Source organism: Vigna angularis, chromosome 3, assembly GCF_016808095.1.
Source record: "Vigna angularis cultivar LongXiaoDou No.4 chromosome 3, ASM1680809v1, whole genome shotgun sequence".
Classification (NCBI taxonomy): domain Eukaryota; kingdom Viridiplantae; phylum Streptophyta; class Magnoliopsida; order Fabales; family Fabaceae; genus Vigna; species Vigna angularis.
In genome coordinates, this window is record NC_068972.1 from 32,063,980 (window position 1) to 32,091,007 (window position 27,028).

Consider the following 27,028-nt stretch of genomic DNA (forward strand, 5'->3'; position numbering starts at 1 on the left):
CACATAAAAGTCACATTTCTGCTTCCATTAAACTTACCTTGAAGTTAGGGCAACCCCAAAATCTTTTGTCCTTGTTTTTAGGGGTTCTGGCAATGAGAAAGACTGTAGGCTGACCACAAAAGCAAGTGGGTTTTACACTCCTTCTGCTCCCACTTGAAAAACTCTGTTGAAAGCCTCAACCCGTGCATTTGCAAGAAGAAGATGAACCAAACATTTCGTGAGCTGAATAGTTCTTCCAGAACTCTTCCTCCCCAACACGAACATGTCTAACACTTTCGAAGTCAGGGTTGTTTTAAATGAAAAAAATTAAGGCTAACAACATAACACGTGTTTGCCATGTGGAATGCTTCATTATACAATAGAACACTCATCTAATTTAATACACATCAGCACACGACGTAAGTGATAAATTAACGGAGAGGGCTTAATTGGCTCATTTTTACAAGTTTTTGGACCCGATTGAAACCGAAAAAAAAAAAGATGACCCACTTGAGATTAACACACAAATACGAGGACCAAATGAGGGTTTAAACCTAACATCTTTACATTCTTTAAATGAAATAGGTAGTTTTACATTAATAAAAAAAACATTTATTTGACAAAATTTTGACACTATTTTTAATAATATAATAATATATATTATGATTTTAAATTAAAAAAATAATATAATAATAATCAGAATATTAGGTTTAATGTCTCCTTATGTTCCTATTTTCGTCCAGAATCTCAAATAGGTCTCTTTCTTGTTCGGCGTCTCAATTGAGTCCTTATTTTTGTAAAATTGAAACAAATAGAGACCTTCCGTCAAATTAGACAAACGGCGTTTAAAATGGTGTTATGTGACATGCTGAGGGTATTATTTTAGATGACGTGGCAGTTTATTAATAATTATGACGTGTATTTTGTAATTTCTGAATTAAAAGATTGAGGGTAAATTGGGAAAAAGAAATTAAAAACGACTCCTTTCTCTCTCTGAAATTAAAGGCAGCTCCTTTCAAATATGCTAACATTGATTATATCTTCATCATGAAGCTGGAAGACCAGGCACAAAAATTGGCACTCTCAGAACTGTGTTTTTAACACTCTCAATTCGAATCATTCATGCTAAACTTCTACTTCTAGTTATGTCTAGGTAGATAGCACAGGCTTCTCAGCTCAGATGGCTCTTCTGCCTGCAAACTCTCATACTACTGCAGAAGAACATTCCCCCCACTTGGGTACATGGGCGTCGGGCACTCTCATTTTCGTACAATCAAAGTCCTCAACTTGTTCCTTATTGCAAATTTCTATTTGATACCAAAATATCATAAAATCGATTCATTATCAAAAGCCCTAAATCATGCCTAGATCATTGTTCCATACGGTAATAACAATCTGCGAACAACTAAACAATCATGCTAATTTCCAAAATAGCATACACGATCATTCAACGATACAAAATCAGATATCGTATACAGTTCTTCCATCGAAACCAAACTTACAAAACAAAACGAAAAAAAAAATAAAGAAAAAAGTATCGGCGTTGCAAGAGGTGTGTAAACAAACACCAATATCCAATCGATCAAAAATGAGTGCCCGACGCCCATGGAGCTTTGTATTAGGGTTCGTGGTGGCTAAGGTCGTGCCCGACGCCCATGGCACCTTCACCGGAAGTCGCGACTGCGGGGGAGGCGGCGATGTCGTTGGTGAGGAGCTCTATGTTGGTGGCGGTTTTCCTCTCGTCAGCGAGCACCGACCTCCGACGCGCCCCTGGATTCGTGGACACCATGAAAGCCGACATCGAAACTGCGATACAACTGCGAACAAGCGAAGAACCCACGACGCAGCGTATAAGAATAAATCTCTTCACAGAAGCAAACATCAAAAAGAGCAAAGTGAGAAATTAACAGGAAAGTGGAAAGTGGAAAGTGAAAAGAAAATTTCAAAATCCAAAGAGAAGAAAGGAAAAACCATTACCAATTTTCCTTAGATTTCAATTGTAGAGAAAGGGCTGCCACGAAACCGTTGCTTTTTTTTTCACGAACCCTAATTTCGCATTCCTCAGTTGCAGGGAAAGGAGCTGCCATTGATTTCTTTTTCCCAATTTGCTCTCAATTTTTTAATTCAAAAATTATAAAATACATGTCACAATTATAAATAAACTGCCACGTTATCTAAAACAATACCTTCAGCATGTCACATAACATCATTTTAAACTATGTTTGTCTAATTTGACGGAAGATCTCTATTTATTTCAATTTTACAAAAATAAAGATCTAATTGAGACGCTGAAAAAAAAAAAGAACTTATTTAAGATTCTGAACGAAAATAAGGACACAAGGAGACATTAAACCCAGAATATTATTATTTAACCGTATCATATAAACGTAATTTATCGATTTGTTGTGTTAAAGTAACTGCTCTTCTTTAAATAATAAAGTATTAGTGCCTCACACCAAGACGGTGACGAAGGTGATGTAACCCCTTTGTTTGTGATTGACAAAACCAACATGTTTAGTGACCATACATTACACGTGGGTTGTCTACTCCAAAACCTTACCTATGACGATTAAATGACATGACTGGTTCCCAGTTCATGTACAACTAGGAAATGTAAAAAAAAACAATCATTAAATACTTCGTTTTTCGTGTATTATGTCCTATCTTTTTTATTTTAAAAAATAAACTAACAAATATTAAAAAACAATTATCTGTTCAAACTTCTTAACTGTTTTTTTTAAATAAAAAAGTACGTAACTATATTTGAGAAATTAAGTAAAAGTAATGCGTTCTAAAGAAATTAATTAAATGAATAAGTTAAAAGTAATTAAAATGTATTATATTAATAGATATAATATTAATAAGTACGAAGATAATATTAATAGATGAGTATAAATCAAATGAAAAAGAAAATTTCATTATCATGTAAAAGATGTGTTGAACATCGGAAAATATTATTTGATAAATTTGTTAAGATATGAAAAGGAGTTCAATAGGGTTAAAAATCACTTAACAAACTCTTTCGAAGATAGCTATTAATTCTAGTTTATAATGAGAATAGGAAGTTACTTTTTGCTATTTGAATACACAAGATGTTTTTAAATTAAATACATAAAGTATCTTTACATTTGCATTTCTTCTAAGTTTAAAAACCAACACATTGATAACATTTTTTGCGAATGTATAAAACACAATAAATACAAAATATATAAAGTGACCCATGATATTTATAAAATAAATTCTTAACACCAATGACATCTTATAGAAACATCAAGATATCATAGAAAAGAAATTACAAGAAACAAATTTTTAACAAATACAAGTTGGGAGAAATGCGGGTGAATATAACACAAATTTCTCTTTTCATGACTGAATGATCATCTAAAATTTCACAAATAATGTTTCAAGAACTTGTTATTAGCTTAATAATAACTCTCCAAAAAGTAGACAAACTTCTAAATTTTTTGCTCAAAAAAACCAAGTTGAAAGAAGTCAGAATGAGGAAGCTATATTAATTTTAACTTGTCAAAAGTAATGGATTGAAACTACGTTTTAACAAACCAAAATAGAATAGCTTAAAACCTTTTGAAAGCATATAAATGTTAATTGATTAAAATGAATATCTAATCTATTAGAATGTTCTTTTTAAACAAATATGAACCTTCTAACAAATTAAATAACATCTTTTAATCAATTAAAATTCTCTTATTACTATTCTAAAACAAATTCAAAGTTTCTAAAAATATTTACAAAATAAAAGTATTTCAAGAGAAATTAACAAATACAATCTAATCAAGCACACTCTCTAAACATCTAAGTCCTTAATTTTCAAGATAAAATGAGGTTGGATTCATCAAATATCATACAGCAATGCATAACAACAATCTTAACAATCTCTTTGATGAAGATAATCATTTGATGTAGAGACAATCTTCTAATGTAGTGTGTTAATTAGAAATGTGTTAATTAGAAATATCATAGTATTGATCTTACATCACAAAAACAAACACAACATAATCATACACTTACATATCTCCTTTCCCCATTGTTTAATTAGGAAGAAGCTTGAAAAATAATTCTAGTATTAAAACATCATATAAAAGGTTCAAGGGCAAAAGTAAAATTACAAACAAAGTTCAAAACAACACAAAAGTAGTCAATATGTAAAATGCATGTAGATGCTCCTAATTTTCTACACCAAAATACAAATCAAGCATCAATTTATGAATCCCCCAACTTGATTGTTCAAGTAGTGAAACTTTGTTGCACATAACTCATGATATGCTCTCTGATTAGCAACTATTGTATCCATTCTAGTAAGCATAATTGGTTCAAATTGTGAGAGAGGGACTCTTCATTCCATAATGTTTGTTATAATTGGATCATCAACATTCCCATTACTTGGTTCAACTTCATTAGGTGCGGTTGGTGCAATGCCATCTTTAAAAATTCAATTGTCATTTACCTTAGCAAAACCCATCCAAAGAGTAACATTTGTGATTTCATTACTACTTTTGATTACCTCCTCTTTCAAGGCTAACTCCAAATTATTTGAAAAATTTGGAGATTAGAACAACATAAGAAAATTGATAGTTTAGTAGGAGCTTAGACTTCAACATATAATCCTTGATCACATAATCCAATTTACTTTGATCTTGTTCAGCATGCAATACATCATAACCAAATCATCTTCATTTAGTAAAGCATAATTTCTCCCCCTAGGTGTGATATGCCATGCAATGATGAAGGCAAAAATACGCTTCTCGAACTTGAGCCTACTAGCATGAAATCCTTTGACAACTTTTGTAGTTTTCTTCACGCACTGTTTGTAATACTTCACTATTTTGAAGTTTTCAACACCAATGATGTTCTCTTTACTAACTTGAACTCCTTCCTTCTTTAGACCGATGATGCTCTTCCAAACACTTAAAGTGATGTCAGCTTTTACACCTTTCAGTTTGGATTTCAATACATTTCCTACACTTAATATTTTTATACTGATTCATCTATAAACCTATACTACATTTGTTCTTGATTAACTTAATGAAGTTTCATTCAATAGACTATCACTCCTACCTAAGACTAAGTATTCTTTAAAACATAGTCACTCCTAATTAAGACTGAGTATTCTTTGGAAATAGTCATTCCTGGATAAGACCAGGTATTCCTTGGAACATAATCACTCTCTTGATAAATGTTTTTTTCAACACTCTTCTTCGAATAAATTTCTAAAAGAGTTGTTGCAAATCCTTATCTAGCTATTGTGAGATAAAAAGAAGGCTTTCTTGTTCATGATGTCTTTGTCCATGTTCATACATTGAGATACACTAAATATTTGACATGTAACATTAATTGTATATCTCTTCTCAAAGCAACAACTTGATATTTGACATAGAACAAATACCTTTTTATCTAAATTAAAGAAAGACGCAAAAACATTAAGGTTTAATGCTCTATGCAAAGTTGACATCTAGCCTTTTCAATAAGATTGCTTCTATGGAGCAAAATTAATGTATTCTTTAAGATATTTTTTATGTAAACAAGTTTTTATAAGATCCTCTTATAAAACACTTATGAATCTTTTAACATGATAAGTGAAATTATATGAATCTTGAATATGTGAATCGACTTTTTGTTTTCTTGTATTTCATTTTTTATCTCTGTTTTATTTTAACCACATCCCCTAATGTCCTAAATTAGTTTGTGTAAAAAAAATTTTGTCACTTTCCACTATAGGATCAAGAAAATAGAAAATGCAAAAGATATTAAAGATGAAAAACTCTAATTACTTTTACTGATAAATATTTGTCAATGGAAATTTAAAGGTAATATTCAAAAGTTATAATGAAGAACATAGAAAGAGTTCTCACTCAATAAAATAATTTTAATTCAAAATGAACAATTTTAAGTATAAGAGTCTATAGAAAGTCTTATATATTATGAACCTTGCACTCTAATGAGACTCATTTAACAAGCCTTTTCAGGTATTACCATTAAAATTAATATGAATATCTCTGGCAATCACTTCATTGACAACTTGCAGCTATCACACTTAAACCTTAACATGTATGACTCTTATGATGTGATCGGGTTAAGAAAGAAGTTGAGTATGTTGAATTGAGAAAAAGTTTTAAAAGCTTTAAATGAGACCTAAAACCATTTAATTGACAAAACATTATTGCAAAAATAGTCAAAAGCACTTTTAAATCATTATTCAAACCCTCATTTTCTAAAGCTGGCCATTTTTATCGTAGATTACACTAGGTGTTTGGACAACAATAAGTCTCTCACGGGATATGTCTTTGTTATGTATGATACATCAATTTGTAGGAAATTCAATCTACAAAAATTTGTGACACTATCAATTATTGAAATTATGAAGAAAGCTCACATAGTTAAGGATTATGAGAATACATGACTAGGTTATCATTATCTATATTATGACAAGAATAGCTCACATAGTTGTAAAAACTCACATCATACAAGGACTAAACATATTGATATCTAGCTACATTTTGTAAAAGAAGATTTTGTTAGATGGTTTGTTTAGGTGACGAAGGTCTTGATTGATCATCATCATCCCTTTCATATGATTACAAAATTTCTAGTCAACAACAAATTCTTTCATTTTTTTACATTGGATATAGTTTATTCAAAGATCAAACTTCTGATGGGTATAATAATATTCACAATGAGTTTTGTTTGGATGATCAAACGTCTCCAATATAAAATTTGTTTGAGGTTGTCTAAAGTCTATTTTCTCAATCATCTAATTAAGCATTTTCATACAACTTAGTTGTGAAAACTGTCTAGTATAAATCATCTAATACTAACTAGTAACAAAATGTGTTACATTTATATATATACATTTATATATATATATATATATATATATATATATACATTTATATATATATATATATACATTTATTTATATATAAATGTATATATATATATATAAATAAATGTATATATATATATATAAATAAATAAATAAATGTATATATATATATATATATATATATATATATATATATATATATATATATATATATATATTCTATAAAATCCAAGTAATGTTTATTCATTGTTGGAGAAAACAAATAAACATCTCCATATGAGTATTATTTGAATTTGTCTCTGTTTTGATAAGGGTATGAGTATTAGTAATACCTAACTTCTACAATTCAGTATGAAAATCAAGATGTGTATGTACATATCCACCTCATCCCTATTTTCATCTTTATCCTTGTCTACATTTAAATTTAATTTACCTATAATTTATTAAATAACCTAAAAAGATACCCATAGTTATATATATATTATATATATATATATATATATATATGAATTCGCAACTCCAACAAAGCATAACAAAGATAGATGGATTCGTAAAAAAAATGCATTTGTCAGTGGAGAAGAAGCATCACGCCTTCATTGTCGAAAATGCAAGCCATTGTTGCCTACCACCACAACTCCCCACTGTGACTACCGCAAGCGTTAGATCTACCCGCTGCATCATGCGAAAGCACAAAAGAACTAGTCGAAAACAGTGGTGCACACCGTTATTTCTTCTGTCAAGCTCATAGAGCCACCACATGTGACAAAAGAGAACGCCTCTGTTGATAAATCCACAAGGAGCTACTTGAGAGTGACAAAGAAGCATATATCCTAGATTAACCACATATGCATTTCAAAACTTGGAAGGAAGAAGAAAAACTCATGATTGGAATTGCATGATTGGATGAGATCAAGAAAAGATGGTTGTTCAAAAAAATAGATTGGGGATTTTTCCCAATTTTAGTGTTTGTAAAACAATTAGGGTACCTAGATTGGGTTTCTGGTTTTGGTTTTGGAATCAAGGTGTGTTTTTTATTTGGTTTAGGAATGAAGAGGACATTGAGAAAAAAAATGACAAGCTAAGAAAGACGAATGAGAGAAGAGGAAGAAAGTGAACTAGATCACGGTATTTACTAACGGTATTTACGTACTTTTCCTACAATAATTATTGATGGATTTTTATATTATTTTTCGATGAATTTTTCTTATATTTAACGATAAATTTTTTTGTCAATAATTATTAACATATATAAAATTATCTCAACAAATATTACAGTTGAATTTCGATTCGTCAGTAATCTGTCAAAAAAAATCATAACAACAAATTTTTCATGTTTTTGACAAATTTTGATAGTTAATAATATTTATTTTTTTAGTATAAGTATAATTTTAGTACAATAATTATATACACAATTCATTATTATAATATAATAATTTAATATCATGAATCTTATATAACATGAATCAATATTGAAGTTTAAAAAATAAAATATACATATTTAAATTTGAATTATTATTATTTTTTTTGCGATTTCGTTTAAATGATATATTACAATCTTTATTAATTTATAGAAAAGATATTTATGTGTAGAATCTATAGAATGGAAATAAAAAACATCTGAAATATTTTAAAACTTGAATATTTTTTTATAATTTTTAAAAAATATTTTCTAACTTTATCATTAAATGTTTGTACAATAATACATGTTTTAGTTGTCATGACATTTTATTTATACATGTTTCATTGGATAACTTTATCGTTAATGTTTGTACAATAATATATGTTTTAGTTGTCATGACATTTTATTTATACATGTTTCATTGGAGATGAAATTATACCAGTTGATAAATATAAGTTGAACCTCTCAGCATTAAAGAAACATTCTCTGTACAAGCTAATGAACTCATTCAAATATGCCAAGAAAAGCATTCATGGGAAGTGGAAAGTAATTAACTTTCGTGTTGTGTATAGCCAAGGGTGAAGAAGTGCAAGGGATTAAAGACATTGGGAAGAAGAATATCAAGCCCTTGGATATCGTGAACCTCCTTTCTTCTTTAGGAATTCAGGTATCTCAAACAAACCACCATCATTAAAAGAAGAGGATCTCCGATTAAATCCGAAGCTTGAATCTGCCTGAGTGAGTTGAGTCGCCTGTGATCGGAAGAAAACCATAATTAAATGTATGGCTGAAGGAATAAGGGTGGGGGAAACAGTTGATCCATACCTGCGGGGGCCTCCCTTCACCCTCCTCTTGACGCTTGAATCCAGTTGCAATCAATGTTATGCTGACCTGTATGAAACCAAATTTTTCATTGTTCAACACAATGATCGTATTATATGGTCAATAGTGTTGAGTGATTTTTGTAAAACTAATGGTCATTCACTTACTGAAATTAACACAAAATAATGGAAGGATTATACTACAATTTCAGAAATTCAAATTCATTGCTAATCAGTCTCTCTATACACTTAAAAGGAAAACTTAGAGTAAAATCTTTTTTTAAAATTAGCTATGAATTACGATGGTTAGTACACGACCATTAAATCAAACTACTTTTTTTTATAAAGGAACAATGGTTATATACGTGCTTCTAATGATACAAATTACATAGGAGTTGGGTATGTGAAACAGTTCTTTTAGGATATAAGGAAAAGAGAACTTAGTTAAGAGAGTTAGAATATTAAAGAGATAGTTACTCGAAATGTTAGTTAGATATAAATTGGAGGACAAGGACAGGAGATGTAGGAAGCACAATATTAAACAGTTCTTGTTCTTCTCATTTTATTCAATAAAAATCTTCCTTTCTTTTTCTTATCAATTCTTGGATCCTAACTAATTGGTCCAATCTAATGGATGTTGGAGGGAGAACAAACGTTAGAGATGTAGGAAGCACAAATTTTGGGCTGCGGGGAAGCTGGCAGCGTTTGTGGGGGCAGATCCAATTGGTTGGATTGCAAATCCATTGGTTTGGATCTGTTAGAATTAGGAGTGCTATTGTATTGTGCAGCTTTTATCAACTGCTTTATCGTATGCACCTTGTCTAAGGGTTGATTATTATAGGATATATCTTTTCCTTATAATGTATTCTTCCGTTTTCCATATATATAAAATATATATCAGCTGAACTTTGGCCTGAGTGATTTTTAATCACATCCAAATTCAAGTTGGTATATCTCAGGAACCCTGTTGTTGGGCCACCTCAGTCCACTGTCTCCAGCCGTTGGCTGCTGCAGGTTGCCACAGTCTGCCACCATTGTTTGTCTAGCAATTAGGTGCGTCTCAAGGAGCATGACTCAATCCCAATGGTTGCGTGACTAAAAGCTGTACAATGTGGCACCACACACTGATCGATGTCAACTCTTCACCAGGTGCACGTGTCCCACACCCTGCCTTTCCGATGTTGGAATCACACAGGATCACCACTGTTCGTCTCATCGGTGTCTTCTAGGAACATTTTTTTTCTTGTCCTCAAGGTTTGTTGCACTTAGAGCTCAAGGTTCTCTCCCTTCATAGCTTAGGGTTTTTCCTTCTTTCCTCAAACATGTTAGTGGCTCTGTCTCTGGAATGGCCTCTACTAATTTTGCCCCTTCCTTTTCTGCTTGTCCCATTATTACCACAACAAAACTCAATTAGATAAACTACTTATCTTAATTTTCATCCTTGGAGTTATAGTTCCTTAGTTAAGGATACCAAGATCCCTTGGAAAAGGAAGTCAGTGTTGTTTCAAATGAAAAAACAAAATCCCAGTCGCAGAAATTGCACTTCTAGCTATGTATTGTTTTATATAGCAGCAAGTTGAGCAAATGTCTAAGAAATACTCAAATCCTTGAAGACGTGTTCTTGCGTTTAGAAAAAGGCGTGGGATATTTTTCCTAGTGACATTCAAGATCTCTCTGATGCAACTCAAGAATACCCTCTCTCTCACACAGACCAATCATGATACAATCTCACATGTAGCAAAGGCTTGGAGTGCAGCACAAGCATTGAAGAGATATATCGTGACTAATTCATGTTAAGGCATAGAAGATTAGACGCAAGCCTACACTTTGCAAACAAATAACTCAGTTTTGATGACAACTAGAATACAAAGTCTTGGTATCTCTAATGAGTTTGTTAAGTGTAAATCAACTGAACTTTGCATCTAGCACAAAAAGACAGTCCCTCTTTCGCTTGAAGTATATTGAAGAACCAACAAACTAGCAAAACTCAGATGACAAGAAAACAAAATGAAAGAAGTCTTGTGAGTTACTATCAGACGACCCCAGTTTATAAAGATAATCTCCTAGCTGCAGTGGAGAACGAAGCAAAGGCTCACCCCAACAAACCCTCCCCCCTCCCATCTTTTTTGACTACCAGAAGCAACCCATGATTTGCATTACATTCCTATAGACAATGAAGGTGAGTGAGTCTGTCCAAAAGATGTAGTGAATTAGAAGCAGAGATACTTGCTGAATTCCAAAGCAAGAAACTCCATAATTTGTGCAGTATCCGAGAAGGAATACTAAAATGTGCATGTGTTCAAAGGTGTTAAGAAGATGAGAAATACTCCAACAGTAAAGTACGAGGGTTCCACAAAGGTAAAGGAAACAAACTCAATCTTCTTACCCCCTAACAGTATGGAAGCAAACAAAAACATACAAAGTATGTTTAACAAATTGCAAGCCAAACTGAACGAGCTAAGGTGACTTGGCAGATATTATGATAATTATGACCATATTAATAAAATCTTACCCAGCTTGCCTAGTTTATGGAGACTACAGGTTATAGCCCCTAAGGACGACCAAGAGCCTGGAAATGTCTATTGAAGAGCTTATGGGGATCATGAGGTGCATGAATTGGAATTGGAATTGGAACAAGTGGTAGTAACACAGAAGGAAGGTTCAGAGGCTGTTGTACAAAATCCAGCCTCATCCCAACGACCACCCAAGCCTCTAGATCTGAATTTGCATGCCGTAGCCAGGGAGTTCCCATCCCATGGCAGGTAAGTATACAATGCTTTCAGGAAGGGCAGATGAAGTAAATGGTGATGAAGATGAGAATGAGATCAAGCTTCGACCACTCCAACCTAGAAGACAAGGCTGATTTTAGGAATGTATTGTCGGATATAAGGAGAAGCAAAATTAGTTAAGACAGTTAGAATAGTAATGAGTTAGTTACGTTGAGGTGTTAGATATAAATAGGGGAAGGATATCAGAGGAAAGGATGTTAATTTTGTAGATTGAGCATTAGCTCTTTGTGAAGGGGAAACCCTTGGAGGAGAGAGGCTCTCCTAGTTCTTCTTCTTTTCATTCTATTCAATAAAAGTCCTGATTTTCTTTCTCTTCTCAATTCGTGGTTCATAAGAAATTCGTTTCTAGTGGAATCACGGCATATCATTTACAACTTCACATTATTAATGTTACAGAATTACACAGTTTTACTTACTTGACCGGTGAGTGATGGATCTATTACTGCTCCAAATATTAAATTAGCAGTTGGGTCTACAAGATCATATATAACCTCTGCTGCTGCGTTTACCTGTAAATCATTACATTAAAAGCCATAGCATACAAAAAGGTTACCATACGCATAGCAGCCTGCAAGAGCATGGTGAATTCAATAGATAGCATATCATGAAGGCCATGTAACAAGTATTAGCTCAATTAAAAATCCAAGTTCAAAAAAATACTCAATGGAAAAAAAGAATATGTAATTACAGTAACAAGATAGGTGGATTGTCTTTTAAAATCCCATTTATAAGCGCAAGATTTTGCTCTCAACCAAATATTATATCAATGGTAACCTTTACATATCACAATAAATTATGCAACACAACATCCCAATGAATTAGGCACTGTCAGGAAAAATATATTTACATTTTGAGCATCATGAAGCTCCAAGTCCTAAATGATATAATTCCAAAGGAGCAAAGGAAAAATGTATGCCAACAACAATAACAATAACAATAAAAGTAATAGAAAGGAAGGGGAAGGGGCATTTTAATTTATGGGTAACGGAAACAAATATTGGGAGACAAAGGGATAGCTATCTACCTCAAACAAGGTCAGATCAGTCCCCCCAGTTATGTTCCAAACAATTCCAGTTGCCCTCTCTATACCAATATCCAGCAAAGGTGACTGGATAGCATTTAACGCAGCATCTCTTGCCCTTGATTTTCCTTAAACACAAAAGAAGCCACATAATAAATTTCAATAAGATAGGAAGCAAATATTAGAATGTACTCAATTCATGGGCAATAAGATGACAGAAAGGGGGCTAAATCGAAACACAATGCCGTTATTACAAAAAGAAAAACAGTAAGTGGTGTAGAAAAGGTCAAAAATTGTATTCAATCAACCATTACTGCATAATGTTAGGATAGGATACATTCATAGTACTTAACATATCTTCAGAATATACTTGCATTATCATAGAATATACTGTGAAAATAAGTTAGTTATATAAATGAGGAAGAAACCTTAGAAATATGTAAGGAACAGGTACAGAAAAATTACTTAACAAAAGTATTGCAGAAGGAAATCTGTTTAACATGCAGAACTTCGGGGATCTGCCCAACCAATGCCCAAGAGGCCCCAATTCTCTTACAAATGACAAGATATATCCTTCCCCATCAATGCTCGTATTTATTTATTGGCAAGGTGCATTACCCAAACCATCTCACATAACTAACAAATATAACTGACTCAGGGAACTATTAACCTATTGTAACTAACTTCTAATAGGGGTTTACCTAACAGAATTATTACCTGGTTTATTTTCTTAATTTATATAGGTTAGTATATTACACTAGTGTTTGCAATTAGGAAAGACAAAAAAATATGTACCCACATATATTTGTAAGTAAAATCTGTGACGAAAACTAAATATTAAATGGATATCTTTAATGATACTTGTGAATAATGGATACGGACATTTAATTACCTGTTTGCTGATGGGATGAGTTAGGGTATAATGGTATCCAACTAAAGGACAACTGCTACCGCTAATATTTATTAGTGAGTTTTATGCCTCAAATAACATCATTTGTATAAATCCTTTCCTTTTGGCATGCATTCTGAAAAGCTAACACGACCATTGCACATATGAAGGTTCAAATTATTACGCAATCTTTTTGCAAGCAAAACAAAGGATCAAGAACTCCTACAGATCCAATCTTTGCATGATTATGATTCAAATAGAAGTTCAAGACTAGGAGGCTACATTGCAGTTTCCATACATACCAGTTGCAGTTCCTATCCCCATTAGTGAAGAACCAGCATTGGCCATGATAGCTCGAACATCAGCAAAATCTACATTCACCAACCCTGGTATCTGCAATAATTTAGTAAGGAAAATGAATTTTTAATGATTTTACAGAAAGATATAATCAATTTTAAACCATGGGCAATGAATGAATAATTGGTCTGCATGTTCAAACATTTTTTTGAGAAGAAAGTACATTTTTTAATAAAATAGTCATTTTTGTACTAGTGTTTATAAGTTTGGGTGAAATTATTTTTTAAAGTAGAAGCAGAACACTATTATTTTTTAGTTGCTTCTAAACAAACAGTTTTCTTCTTTTTTACAATCACTTTTTTTAAGCACAAACAAACAGATCCAATATATAATCAGAACAATCTACCAGTTGGATGGCCAGTTTATGTTTTATCAAGATATAATTTCATGCGGAAAAAGTTTCAAACAAATAATTGTCTGAGTTCTGACAATTTTAAATCAACCTGTCAAACAACTTTGTGCCCTGTAGTCATAAATAGGAAAACAAATACTTCAAAATAGTAGTCATGTCAAGTCATATTCATGTTAAACATGTATCCATTTCAGACACTTCACGAGAACTTGAATACTCCTAGCTGCATTTTACTTATACTTTTAAACTTCTATTCAAACACAGCTGAAAATATTACAATAATTAGAGAAAATGGACAGTTTTATTTTGTGTACAATAATTAGAGAAAATGGACCTGTGTATGATTTTATAACAATGATTTAAGACAAGTATTTTATGTTAACTTTAGATGCATTATAGTTGCGTAGTGGACATAACGGTGATTTTTAAAATTTATCATATTTCTCATGACCTTGTTGTATCTTATCTGTGTCCGATGTCATATTCCAGCCCTCAAGCGTGCAAAACATATGTCAGCACAACAAACTATAAGGTTGCAATGTACCCTTTTCATTCACCCTTTTGCTTTTACTTCTTTACAATCCATTTTTTTATAGGAACAAAAAGTATGAAGGAAAATAGCAATGCAAGTGTTAGTGTTGAAAGATAGCTAACAATATTTCATACCGTAATAATATCAGATATGCCGCGAACACCCTGTCGAAGAATATCATCAGCCAAATTGAATGCTTCACTTACAGGGGTAGACTGAGAAACTGCTGTTAGTAGCTTGTCATTTGGAATAACTATAAGTGTGTCCACACTATCTCTCAAGGCTGTAATTCCTTCTTGGGCTTGAATAGCTCTCCTTCTTCCTTCAAATGAGAAAGGGGTGGTGACAATACCAACCGTCAGTACACCCATTGACTTTGCTATACTGGCAATAATTGGAGCTCCACCTGTGCCAGTTCCCCCACCCATTCCAGCCTGTAAAAGTTAATTTCAATTTCCAAGCTCAGTGAAATACACGAATAAAGAACAATTTTAGGAACTACGAGCAAGAATGTTCCAAATTTGAAAATTTCACATAGTTTAAGATTTCAAACTGTATATATCAAGAACCACAGGTTGCTAATCATTAAAAACTAGAATAGTAAATACTTCTAATAAACCCCCACCCCTATCCTTTTGAAACAAATTTCCCAAAACAACCAAGTTTTTACTTGATATTATAGTGTACCAAGTAAAATTAAATTCAACATTATAAGAATAATAAAATTTTATGCCCTTTTTGCCTTTAACTATCTTGGTTATATTATTTTTTGAGCTACTAGCTTACAAACATGTTAGATATAAAAATCATCTGTTTTCATTTAATATATTAAGGTTTTAGGAGGATCAGTTCGGCTATGACAAAGTGCTTAGGGATCGAATTCTAGCTGTCAACTTTAAACTCAAATAAGTATCATCAGATATGAAAATCTCTAATGAGCCTCCACTTATCAAGGAATAAGGAGGATTGGTCCTTGACACTAATATTTTGACTTTATCATGTAACAGTTAGACCAGTATTAAAAAGATAATTCATACACAATTACAATTTCAATTTGCAGAAGCTATAATTGAAAAAAAAAATAAAAGAAAAGTAGCTGAACCTACTGTAACAAAGACCATATCGGCTCCATAGACCGCCTCTTCTATAGACTCTTTGCTTTCTTTAGCAGCATTCATTCCGGTCTCGGGGTTACCACCAGCGCCAAGACCTCGCGTAAGCTCTTGACCAATTTGCAAACGGTTCTCAGGATAGACAGGTGACATTCTCATGGCTTGAACATCAGTATTAACAATCCAAAACTCCACACCATGCATCGAACTCTCTATCATGCGATTGACTGCATTAGACCCACCTCCTCCAACGCCTATAACTTTGATCTTTGCTTCATTGTAATCACTTTGAATAGACATAGCTCCTGGGCTCTCGGATATATGTTCACGTGAGCTATCCTTTCTAGGGCTGTTAACTGTACTGCTCCCTTCTCCTCTAAGCATTGACACCTCAGGATGTAAATCAAGAAAAGGTCCCTGGCTATTATATGGACTGACCCCGTGAGAATTGGCTGAACACTTAACTTCAAGTAAACCCGACACCTGGATGCCACCAGAAAATCCATTCCTGCGGTCATACATTTTCATGCAACGAGCTCTCCCAGGGTAATTCACCCTCAGATTTCTTCCTCCAACAGTAAACACCCTTGCTGAATTTCTAGTATTAGAAGGTGCAACAATTGTTGATACACAAGTGGCCATTTTGATTTTGTTGGTATAAACTTCAAAGTTGCGATATGTTGGTAAATGTACGGAGGAAAAATAGAAGCTAAACAATTCAAACTTGCAATTCACCCAGAATTCTTTCTCCAAATACCAGTTCCTAAAATAAATAAACAGAAATGTTAGGGCGTATTTGAGTTCCTTCTCACCTATAGGTTTCAAAACCTGTTTCTTTAAAATAATTTCATACTACTCAGCAATTAATTTGCCGTCCAAGAAGTTTCAAAATTTATATCCAAAACTAAAATAAAAAAATAAAACAGAAAAACGTAGATGTTTTCCCATCCTTTTCTCCTACTCCTTCTGCTTTCATCTTATTCAAACTCTTCATTTCATACCCTCTTCTTTGTACCACCCTCAGTTGACTCTCCGGTTAACCTTGTTTGGTTCCATTTCAAAAATTATTATTATTTTTAATAAAATGTAGAACTGAAACACAACAAACACTAACACGCCACTCACAACAACAAGAACACAAAGGGGCAATACACAAAATGGGGAACACTTGAATTACCGCATAGCAAAGCTAATTAGTAGAATCAAAATACCAACAACATGCAAGCTCGGGGCGATAAGTTGATAAGAAAAACAGATGCATAAAGTCGTAATTGACGAATGAAGTGGTAAAGGATAGAACAAAGAAAAGAAAGCACAATTGATGATAACGAAAAGAAGAATGACAATATGTATGAGTGTGAGAGAAGGAGGAATGCCTCAGAAATTCGAAGAAAAGAGCACGGAGGATCGATGAAGGGCATGCATTTGGGTTGTGGAAGGGTACAAAATGGAAATGGTGAAATCAACAGCGGGGTTTATGGGTTAAACCAACCACTGAGCAGCAACACACTTTTCCTTTTTCTCTTTTCACATTTCATTTTCATTGAAAATTATATTTTTTAAATTTTCATTGAAAATTATATTTTTAAAATTTTCATTGAAAATTATATTCTTAGAAAATAATGTGAGTTGGCTGCACTACGTCAGCAACTTTAAACTTGTGATTCCACGAACTTTTATTATTTTAAGTACAATATGTAGAAAGTATTTATTGTGCTGAAATACTGAATAACACTTCATTACTTAAACATGTTCCATTTGTTCAAGAAAACTAAGTTGTAATTAATTTGCATAGTATGTTGGTTTTATTTTAAGAAATAAAATGTACAAGTTTTTTTTTAGAGTACTAGTTAATCAATTAAAATGATTTTTTATTAAGAAGATTCATGCGTAATTTTCGTTATTAGTTTAATGTAATTTTAAAATAAGACTTTTACTATAAGACTTTTATAACCTGACAATTTTTAGTTAGTTATTATCAAATTAATAATAAGTTTATTAAATAAATTAATGATTTATAAAAAAAAATGAGCATTTCATATATTTTTTCAAGAGAGCGAAAAAATTTTATAAGATAAATTTAGGTGAATTATATACATAAATATTTTTTTGTCGAACATAATCTATGATACTAATGAAACTTTGAGATTAATCTTCTCTTATTAACAAAGTTGTAACTTTCAATATAATGTCCCAAAATATAATATAAAACTATATAATAGTCATCACACATTCAATAAAACAAAAACAGTTAATTAGAAGAAAAAAAATATAAAATTATTTACAATCATCTAACAGAATCATAAAGTCAACTTTATATACCTATTAACTAATCAGAGTTATATACAAAACAACTAATTAAAATATTAAACATATGCGGCTCGTCTCTCTAACGTATGCTCAAGAGAGACTTCATCACCCTCTACTCACACCTACCAAACGATCATAGCCAAGAAAAGAAACAAATGACATACAACAAAATCACAAACAAAGGGTAAGCTAGATATTGAAACAATTCATACAATACATTAATATATCAAACATCATAATTAAATCACATAGAACAATCAACTCAAAGCATCCTAACCATGTCAAGACTTAGACTGGAATGTCCGGACATAGAATGAATGTCGAGCTATGGCGGGTTGTGCACTTGTGGTGGCCTCTACTGCTTTGCAAAGTCATTGCCAATGAGTTTCACCCTACCACACTCACAAAGTTAGTTTGTTGCACGCCTTGGATCATACTAGAAGCACCCAAGACTAAGACCTCATGCCACTCTCACCACATATGTCAAACTTCTCTACTTGAGAATGAATGATCATTTGAGTGTCACGATAACCCCCAAGACTGAGCTACCTGCATTTATACTGATGATACTTGAAACAAACAACCAAGAATTTCACCTTAGAAACTCTTTTCAACCATACTTCAAATACACACATAACTTCATGCATAAAATCTCACACTTTTTCATTAATATTACTAAACAAACATTACATTACCATATCAATTTTTATACATAGAAAACAAATAAAGTATAAAATAAAAGACATCAATATGCATACAAGACGCCCTAACAAAAAACTTAATATTTGATTATCATAACCGATAATCGATTATTCTCGAAAGGATTCATGCCAAAATGATTTTTAGACGGCAATGATCGATTATCATATGTGATAATCGATTATTCTCGAGAGCTTTGAAGAAAAAATGACCTTCTAATTAGAATAATCGATTATCAAGTGAGATAATTGATTATTCTTATCAGTTTTTGACAACAACTTGATTTTTCTAGTTTTGGTGCATCTTATACATATCCAAATAATCAATTTAGAATCTTTCACACTAATATTGATACGAAAACATGTTATAAATGAAAATAGAGTACTACATTGCTCATTTGGTTAGGAATTAGATGTATCAAACCAACTTAACAACTCAAAAAGTGCCTAAACTCAATTCTATCACTTGAACCACTCAATATCAGCAATCTAACAGTATGGATAAGTCTTAATACACTAGATAACATACCCAAATACCTCAGTTTACTCATAACCTTTCTGTTTCAAGATTTCACTTGTCAAACCTCAAAGTTGAACTAAAATGTGCCTAAGAACTTACCCTATTAAGAATCTAACACTTCTACATCGGATTTTACTCCTTTAAATGCCTAGACAAGTCATAATTGGTTTGATATCAATCTCCCCACTTCCCAAAACAGCTCACAACCCTTACCTCAAAATTTCACTACCCAAAACCCCAATTTTTCACTAAAAACACCCTAAAACTTCAATAATGAACTTCCTCTATGTTCCATATTAGATTTCAAACAAATAATACCTCTAGCAAGTCTCAAATGACCACATAATAGTCCTAAACCAATAGCTTTCTCATTCCACAACCTATATCTCAAACTCACCTATCAAAATCCTTTTTTTATGCTTAGAACTCATGATTCAGATCATTACTCACTCCAAACACTTTGAATTCAATTTCACACAATAATACAACTTCATCCCACATAATCATGACAACATCAAACATCAAAATCATACAATTCCAAGAATACAAACATCATTCTATCAAGTATCATTATCTCAACATCAAGAATATTATCACAATTACATTTAATTCATCATATTATATATATATATATATATATATATATATATATATATATATATATATACACACACACACACACACTAATTTAACACCATAAACATAATCTAAAACAAAGTCTAGTTATATACACACTAATTTAACACCACAATCATAATCTAAACCAAAGTCTAGTTTCCCTTACCTGGCAACGAAACTAAAGACCTCTAAAAACGCTGAATCCTTAATTAGAGTACAAGGAACTCTAAAAACACCTACACAACACCAAATTGTAAGCAGAAAGAGTCCTTAGGACCTTTGATTGACCAAGAATTAGGAAAAGAGATCATGAATCACATGCGACAAAGGATTATAATGCATGATCTCAAACTAAGAACGAGAGACAAAAAGGAATTGAAACGTACTTGCTTTAAACTAGATATTGATCTAATGGATATGTAGACCATGTCATCGTGATCATCTAGACCCCTCTTGATCGTCAAACAGATGATCGAGGAGTTAGAACTTTTAGAGAGATTGTAGAGAGTTCAAGAGAATAGTGTTTTAGAGAGAAGATGAGTGTTTAAGATAATGAGACGAGTTTAAGAAATTTTATTTATTTAACCAACTTATTTTTAAATTTTATAACACACATATCAACTCTAATATTCTATTTTCTTGGTTCTTATATTCTTCCCAATAACAAATATTTTCGACCTCGAAAATTAAACTTACCAAAGAACAGGTGAGGATAGAACTCTCTCAAGACTCCTTCTAACTCCCACGTAGAGTCACCTATCCTTCTATCCTTGACAACTTTTACTAGACTGATGGTCTTCCTATAAGTTGCTTTGTTTCCAACAGGTTGAACATCCATTGTAAGATCATCTATGACTTGCACATCCTCCACTTCAAACACATGAGAGGGGTTTGACACATACTTCCTAAACTATGAAACATGAAAAACTAGATTAAGGTTCGACAGTTGGGGAGGCATAGCTATCTCATAAGCCACTAACCCTACTCGCCTCAAGATATGATAAGGACTAATGAACCTAGGAGACAACTTTCTAGAAAGAAAGGCTCTACCTACACATGTAGTAGGAGTCACTCGAAGGAAGACATGGTCCCTAACTACAAACTCAAGCGGTCTACGTCTTTGATCAGCATAGGATTTCTACCTACTTTGAGATGCCTTCATCCTCTCCTGTATAAGTTTCACTTCCTTCGTGGTTTATTGAATCAACTCTGGCCCAACCAACACTGCTTCACCCTCCTAAAACCAACATAGAGGCGTCCGACATCTTCTACCACACAATGCTTCACACAGTGTCATACCAATGCTAGATTGAAAACTATTATTGTAGGTGAACTCCACCAACGAAAACACTTCATCCCAGACTCCCAAATGATTCAATACACACGTCCTCAGAAAATTCTCTAGTAATTGGATCGTTCTCTCAGACTGACTATCTGTCTGAGGATGATATGTAGAGCTCATCTGTAACCTGCTGCTCAACTGACTCTGTAGAGAGTGCCAAAACCTGGATGTAAATCATGGATCATTATCTAACACAATGCTTGACAGTACCCCATGCAGCCTCACTATCTCTCTGATATACAACTATGCAAGCTTCACCATAGACATCCCCAGATTCACTGCTAAGAAATGAGCAATCTTGGTTAATCGGTCCATTACTAACCAAATAACATCATGACCTCTAACAAAGTCCATGGCTATGTTATCTCATTTCCACTTAGGGACCTCCAACTGCTACAACAAACCACTAGGTCGTTGATGCTCCACCTTAACTCTTTGACAGGTCAAACATGAAGAAACAAATTGTGCTATATCCTTTCTCATCCCAAACCACTAGAAAGACTCCTTGAGGTTCTGATACATTTTAGTCATGCTAGAATGCATTTTAAAACGACTCTGATGTCCTTCCTCAAGGATCAATCTCTTCAGCTCAACATCATCAAGAACACATACTATGCCTCTGAATCTCAAGATACCATCAAACCCCAAAGCAAACTCTCTACCCTGATCTGTACCTAACAAACCCACTGATATCTGCAGCTCAACATCTGATAATTGTTTCTCTCTGATACGACCTAGCAGATCACTTGAAACCACCACATTACTGCATTTGATACAATCTGACTCAAGCTCCACCAGTAGTCTTATATATCTAAACTTCTCTATTAACTCTAACTCTTTGACCATCAAAGCAGATACATGAATTGTATTCCTACTCAACGCGTCTACTACTACATTCGCCCTCCCTAGTTGGTAAAGAAGATCAAACTCAAATTCCTTCAAGAAATCCATCAATCTCCTCTACCTCATGTTTAGTTTCTTTTGATAAAAAAGATACTTCAAACTCTTATGATCACTTAACACTTGGAACTGTGCACCATATAGATAGTGCCTCTAAATCTTCAAGGAAAAAACAACCACCAGATCTGCTAATATACCACCAACTGAGATCACATGTCCTAGAAACTGCACTTCCTTCATCCAAAACTCGCACTTGGAAAACTTGGCATATAACTGCTTCTCTCTCAACACCCCTAGCATTATCCTAAGATGATTAACGTGTTCCTCACGAGGTTTGGAGTAGATAAGAATGTCATATATAAAGACTATGAAAAACTTATCTAAGAATGACCTGGAGATTTTGCTCATATAGTCCATGAATATAGTTAGAGCGCTAGTCACACTAAAAGGCATGACCACATACTCATAATGCTCATATCTAGACCTGAAGGTAGTCTTCTACTCATCACCTGCCTTAACTAGAATCTGATGGTAACCCGACCTCAGATTTATCTTGGAAAACATCGCAACTCCATGTAGTTGACCAATTAATTCATCTATTCTGGGCAACAAATATTTGTTCTTGATGGTCAACTTATTCAGCTGCCTCAAGTCCACACACAACCGAAAGCTACCATCCTTCTTCTTTACTAACAACACCGACGCACCCCATGGCGAGACACTCAGCCTAATAAAATGCTTTTCAAGCAACTGTTCTATCTACTTTTTAAGCTCTACCAACTTTGCAAGAGCCATCCTATAAGGAGTTATTGATACTGGCCCTAAACCTGACACTAGATCAATAGAGAACTCAACCTCCCTTTGAGGAGGCAACCTCGACACTTCCTCAGGAAACACATCCAAGAAATCACTCATAGCTGAGTGATCTAAACTCTGTCCACTCTACTCAACCTCCATATTAGTTAACACTAGAAAGCAACACGACCCTTCACTTAACTTTTGCCATACCTACCCCAAACACAACAACATAGACTCCTCTACATCAAGAAACAACAATTTTTTCTCACCACAATTTATGAGAATGCGATTGACAGATAGTCAATCCATCCTTAAGATCACCTCCAATCCTTGTAGAGGTAAGCAGATGAGATTTACCTTAAATTGACGCCTCTCAACAATCACAAGACATCTAGCACACATTGTAGACATCCTAACCAACCCGGAAGCTGAAGTAGACACAACCAGGTCATACTATAGTTCACACACTGACAACCCCAACTCATGCACACAAGCTTATGACAAAAAAGAGTGTATCGGTCCATAATCATACAAAACACAACAACTCCTACCATGCAACAAATAATGATCGATAATAAGGTTACCTGAATTGGCTGCCTCTGACCCAGATAAAGCAAACACTCTGCCCGAAGCCTGAGGTCTGACACCTCCCCTCGGATGAGATCGACTCGCTTGATGTGACTGTGAACCTGTCCTCCTAACCGTAGGACAATCTTTAGTGTAGTGCCCCTCTCTCTTGCAGATGTTGCACTTCTTGAACCCAACCATCTGTGAACAAGTTGACTGTAGATGCGACCCTTCACAAATATAACATCTCAAACTCCCCGACTAACTCGCCTAACTTCGTTGAACTAACTACGGAGAGGAGAACCCCTAGACCCATGAGAAGGAGGCCTAGAGTATGGTGTCCTCCTAGCACTAAAACTACTCTTGGACCCAAATGGCCTACCAACCCTCCACGACTGGCTTGCTGACTCTCTGATAACGGTAATTCTTACCATTATTTGTGGTGCATTTTTATACCAAATCAACTCTCTTGAAGCTTGAAACCTGCTTAATCCTCTCTTTTATCTAACTTTGTGAATATGTTTAGTTTAGGTTACACTTAGGGGTTTTCATCACTAATTCCCTCAATTTTGTAGGCAAATTGTGTGCATTGGAAGAGCATAAAAACCATCAAGAGCTAGAACCTAGGAAAAGCTGCAAAAGCAAGTGATTAGAGGACTCACGAAGACAGTTTTCATGCCTGTGCGCCCTAAAAAGGGGGGTTGAGCCCCATTTGGTGTGCAACTCTCACGCTCGGGCACCCTAGAAAGGGGCTGAGCGCCAATCTTCGAGCAACTCGATGCGCAACTTTTACGCCCGGGCGCCCCAGAAGGGAAGGGGGGGGCTAAGCGCGACACTTGCTGATGTGGCACCCTAGACCTATTTAAAGCTACCATGCAACGAGGGTGCGATCTTCTTGGCAGCTGAAGCACGAAAACACCATTTTGGACCTTTGGGAGCTGGTTTTGGGCGACAGTGGGAGCTCTCCATTCATCTTCCTTGGGTCTCTATCTCTTCCATTTTCTTCCATTGTAAGCTCAAGCTCTCCATGACAATGGAGAGCTAAGTTCATTTTGTTAGGGAATGATGTAACTATGAAACTCTCTTGTAAATGCACTTGTTTTGAATGAATACAAGTTTCTTTCATTGATTGCTATTGTTTATTTCCTTTGCTTAAAGCTTATTGTGACTTGATCAACCATAACATGATTCTTTGGTTTGCTTAATGTTGGGAAATATTGGGTGAACCGTGAACTAGACTAAACACCTAAAGGAAATTGTATCTAGGGATAGAACTTGGACCTTTAGTTGTCTTAAACCTCATTTCTTAATGCAGATGAACTTGTTAGGTTTCCAAGGGATTGGAGTTTAATGAGTAAGTCTAGGCTCTCTCTACCAAGGGATTGGGTTTGAGTAACTTAGTAGGTTGACATGAGCAATTAATGAAGAAGTAGTAATGTGCATTTGCATGAGAGTGTAGTAGGTAAAATCATTCTCCAACATTTCCATTCCATATCATCTTTAATCATTTCATTTCCAAGTGTTTTGAACCCAAAAAGTTCAATTTACAACTTATGCATTATTTTAATTTTTATTGCACCGAAATCACATTAAATGGAATCATTCGTTAGTCTAAATTAGTTAGGTAATTATACGATTGTAAAGTGTCATACGAGTCTATTGGGATATGATATCCGGTCTTACCGGTTTATTACTTAAAAGGATTTGGTACACTTGCCAATGAGTTAACATTCTCCACCTCTTTCTTAGTCTTCTCAAGCACTCTTGCTCTCTCTCTACCAAAGCAGGAAACTCCTTAATACACAAGCCATCAACCAACAACTTGATGTCACCTCTTAAACCATTCTCAAACTTTCTACATCGCCACTCCTCATCCATGGCTAATGTGTGGAATCAGATAAGATGTTTAAACCTGTCAGCATACTCAGAAAATGACATACCACCCTGCACCAACTGAAGAAACTCAACCTCCTTAGCAAACCACACATTATCAAGAAAGTACTCAGTGTAAAAATTCTTCTTGAACAACTCCCAAGTAATTTGAGTATCACTGCTCTCTAACAAGGATCTCATGTTGCTCCACCAATGGCTAGCCTCACCAGTCAGTAAATACTCAATGTAGGCCAACCTATTCTCCTCTGGGCACCTCTTAGCATTATAAATCCTCTCCATATCTCGGAACCACTAATCTTCCTGATCAGACTAACTTTGCCATTAAACTTGGTCGGGTGGTGTTGTAAAAGCCTCTTAAGACTCCACTCCTCAAGTTGAGTGGAAGAAGAAGATGATGATCTAGTTGTAATTCATTCACTGTTCATCAACTCAACATATTGCCTTTGGGATGTCTCATTTGACAACCTAGCAGCATCCAACTGCTGCAAGGCCACCGTGTTCAGCTGAACCAAGAAGGAATTATGTTGCTACATTGCCCTTATAACGGATTCAATCATCCTCATAAGATCCGATTCATCAGGATTTGTGAGTGGGGGAGGAAGAGGCCTAGGTGTCATCTTCTACTTACATAGAGAAAAAGCCATCAGTCCAACTCAAAGAAATAGAGATACTAATTAGACATAACTTTTAGTACACAACAGAAACATAGTACACTCATAACCTACAAGATTCCTAAGGAAAGGACTGCTCTTATACCAAAATGTAGCATCCCAAAATATAATATAAAACTATATAATAGTCATCACGCATTCAATAAAACAAGAACAATTAACAAGACAGGAAATCTAAAGTTATATACAGTCATCTAACATAACTATAAAGTCAACTTTATATACATATTAACTAATCAAAACTATGTACAAAACAACTAACTAAAATACTAAACATTTGTGGCTCCTTCATCTAACGTATGCTCAAGAGAGACCTCATCACCCTTTGCTCACACCTACCGAACGATCATAACCAAGAAAAGAAACAAAGAACATACAACAAAATCAGAAACAAAAGGGTAAGCTAGATATTAAAACAATTCATATAATACATTAATATATCAAACATCATAATAACACAATTCCAAGTATACAAACATCATTCTATCAAGTATCATTATCTCAACATCAAGAATACTATCACAATTACATTTAATTCATCATATTATATATATATATATATATATATATATATATATATATACTAATTTAACACCACAAACATAAACTAAAACAAGGT

General features: G+C 33.9%; 1 protein-coding gene across 1 annotated transcript; it reads right to left on the reverse strand.

Annotated features, from left to right (window-relative positions):
• Positions 1-8,661: 8,661 nt before the first annotated feature.
• LOC108326342 (cell division protein FtsZ homolog 2-1, chloroplastic) lies at positions 8,662-17,617 on the reverse strand. Its single transcript, XM_017559799.2, has 8 exons — positions 17,469-17,617; positions 16,087-16,855; positions 15,115-15,414; positions 14,042-14,132; positions 12,854-12,978; positions 12,246-12,338; positions 9,045-9,110; positions 8,662-8,971 (listed from the first exon to the last, which is right to left on the reverse strand). The coding sequence occupies exons 2-8, from the start codon at positions 16,732-16,734 to the stop codon at positions 8,840-8,842; spliced, it is 1,455 nt and encodes a 484-aa protein (XP_017415288.1). The 5' UTR covers positions 16,735-16,855; positions 17,469-17,617; the 3' UTR covers positions 8,662-8,839.
• Positions 17,618-27,028: the final 9,411 nt, after the last annotated feature.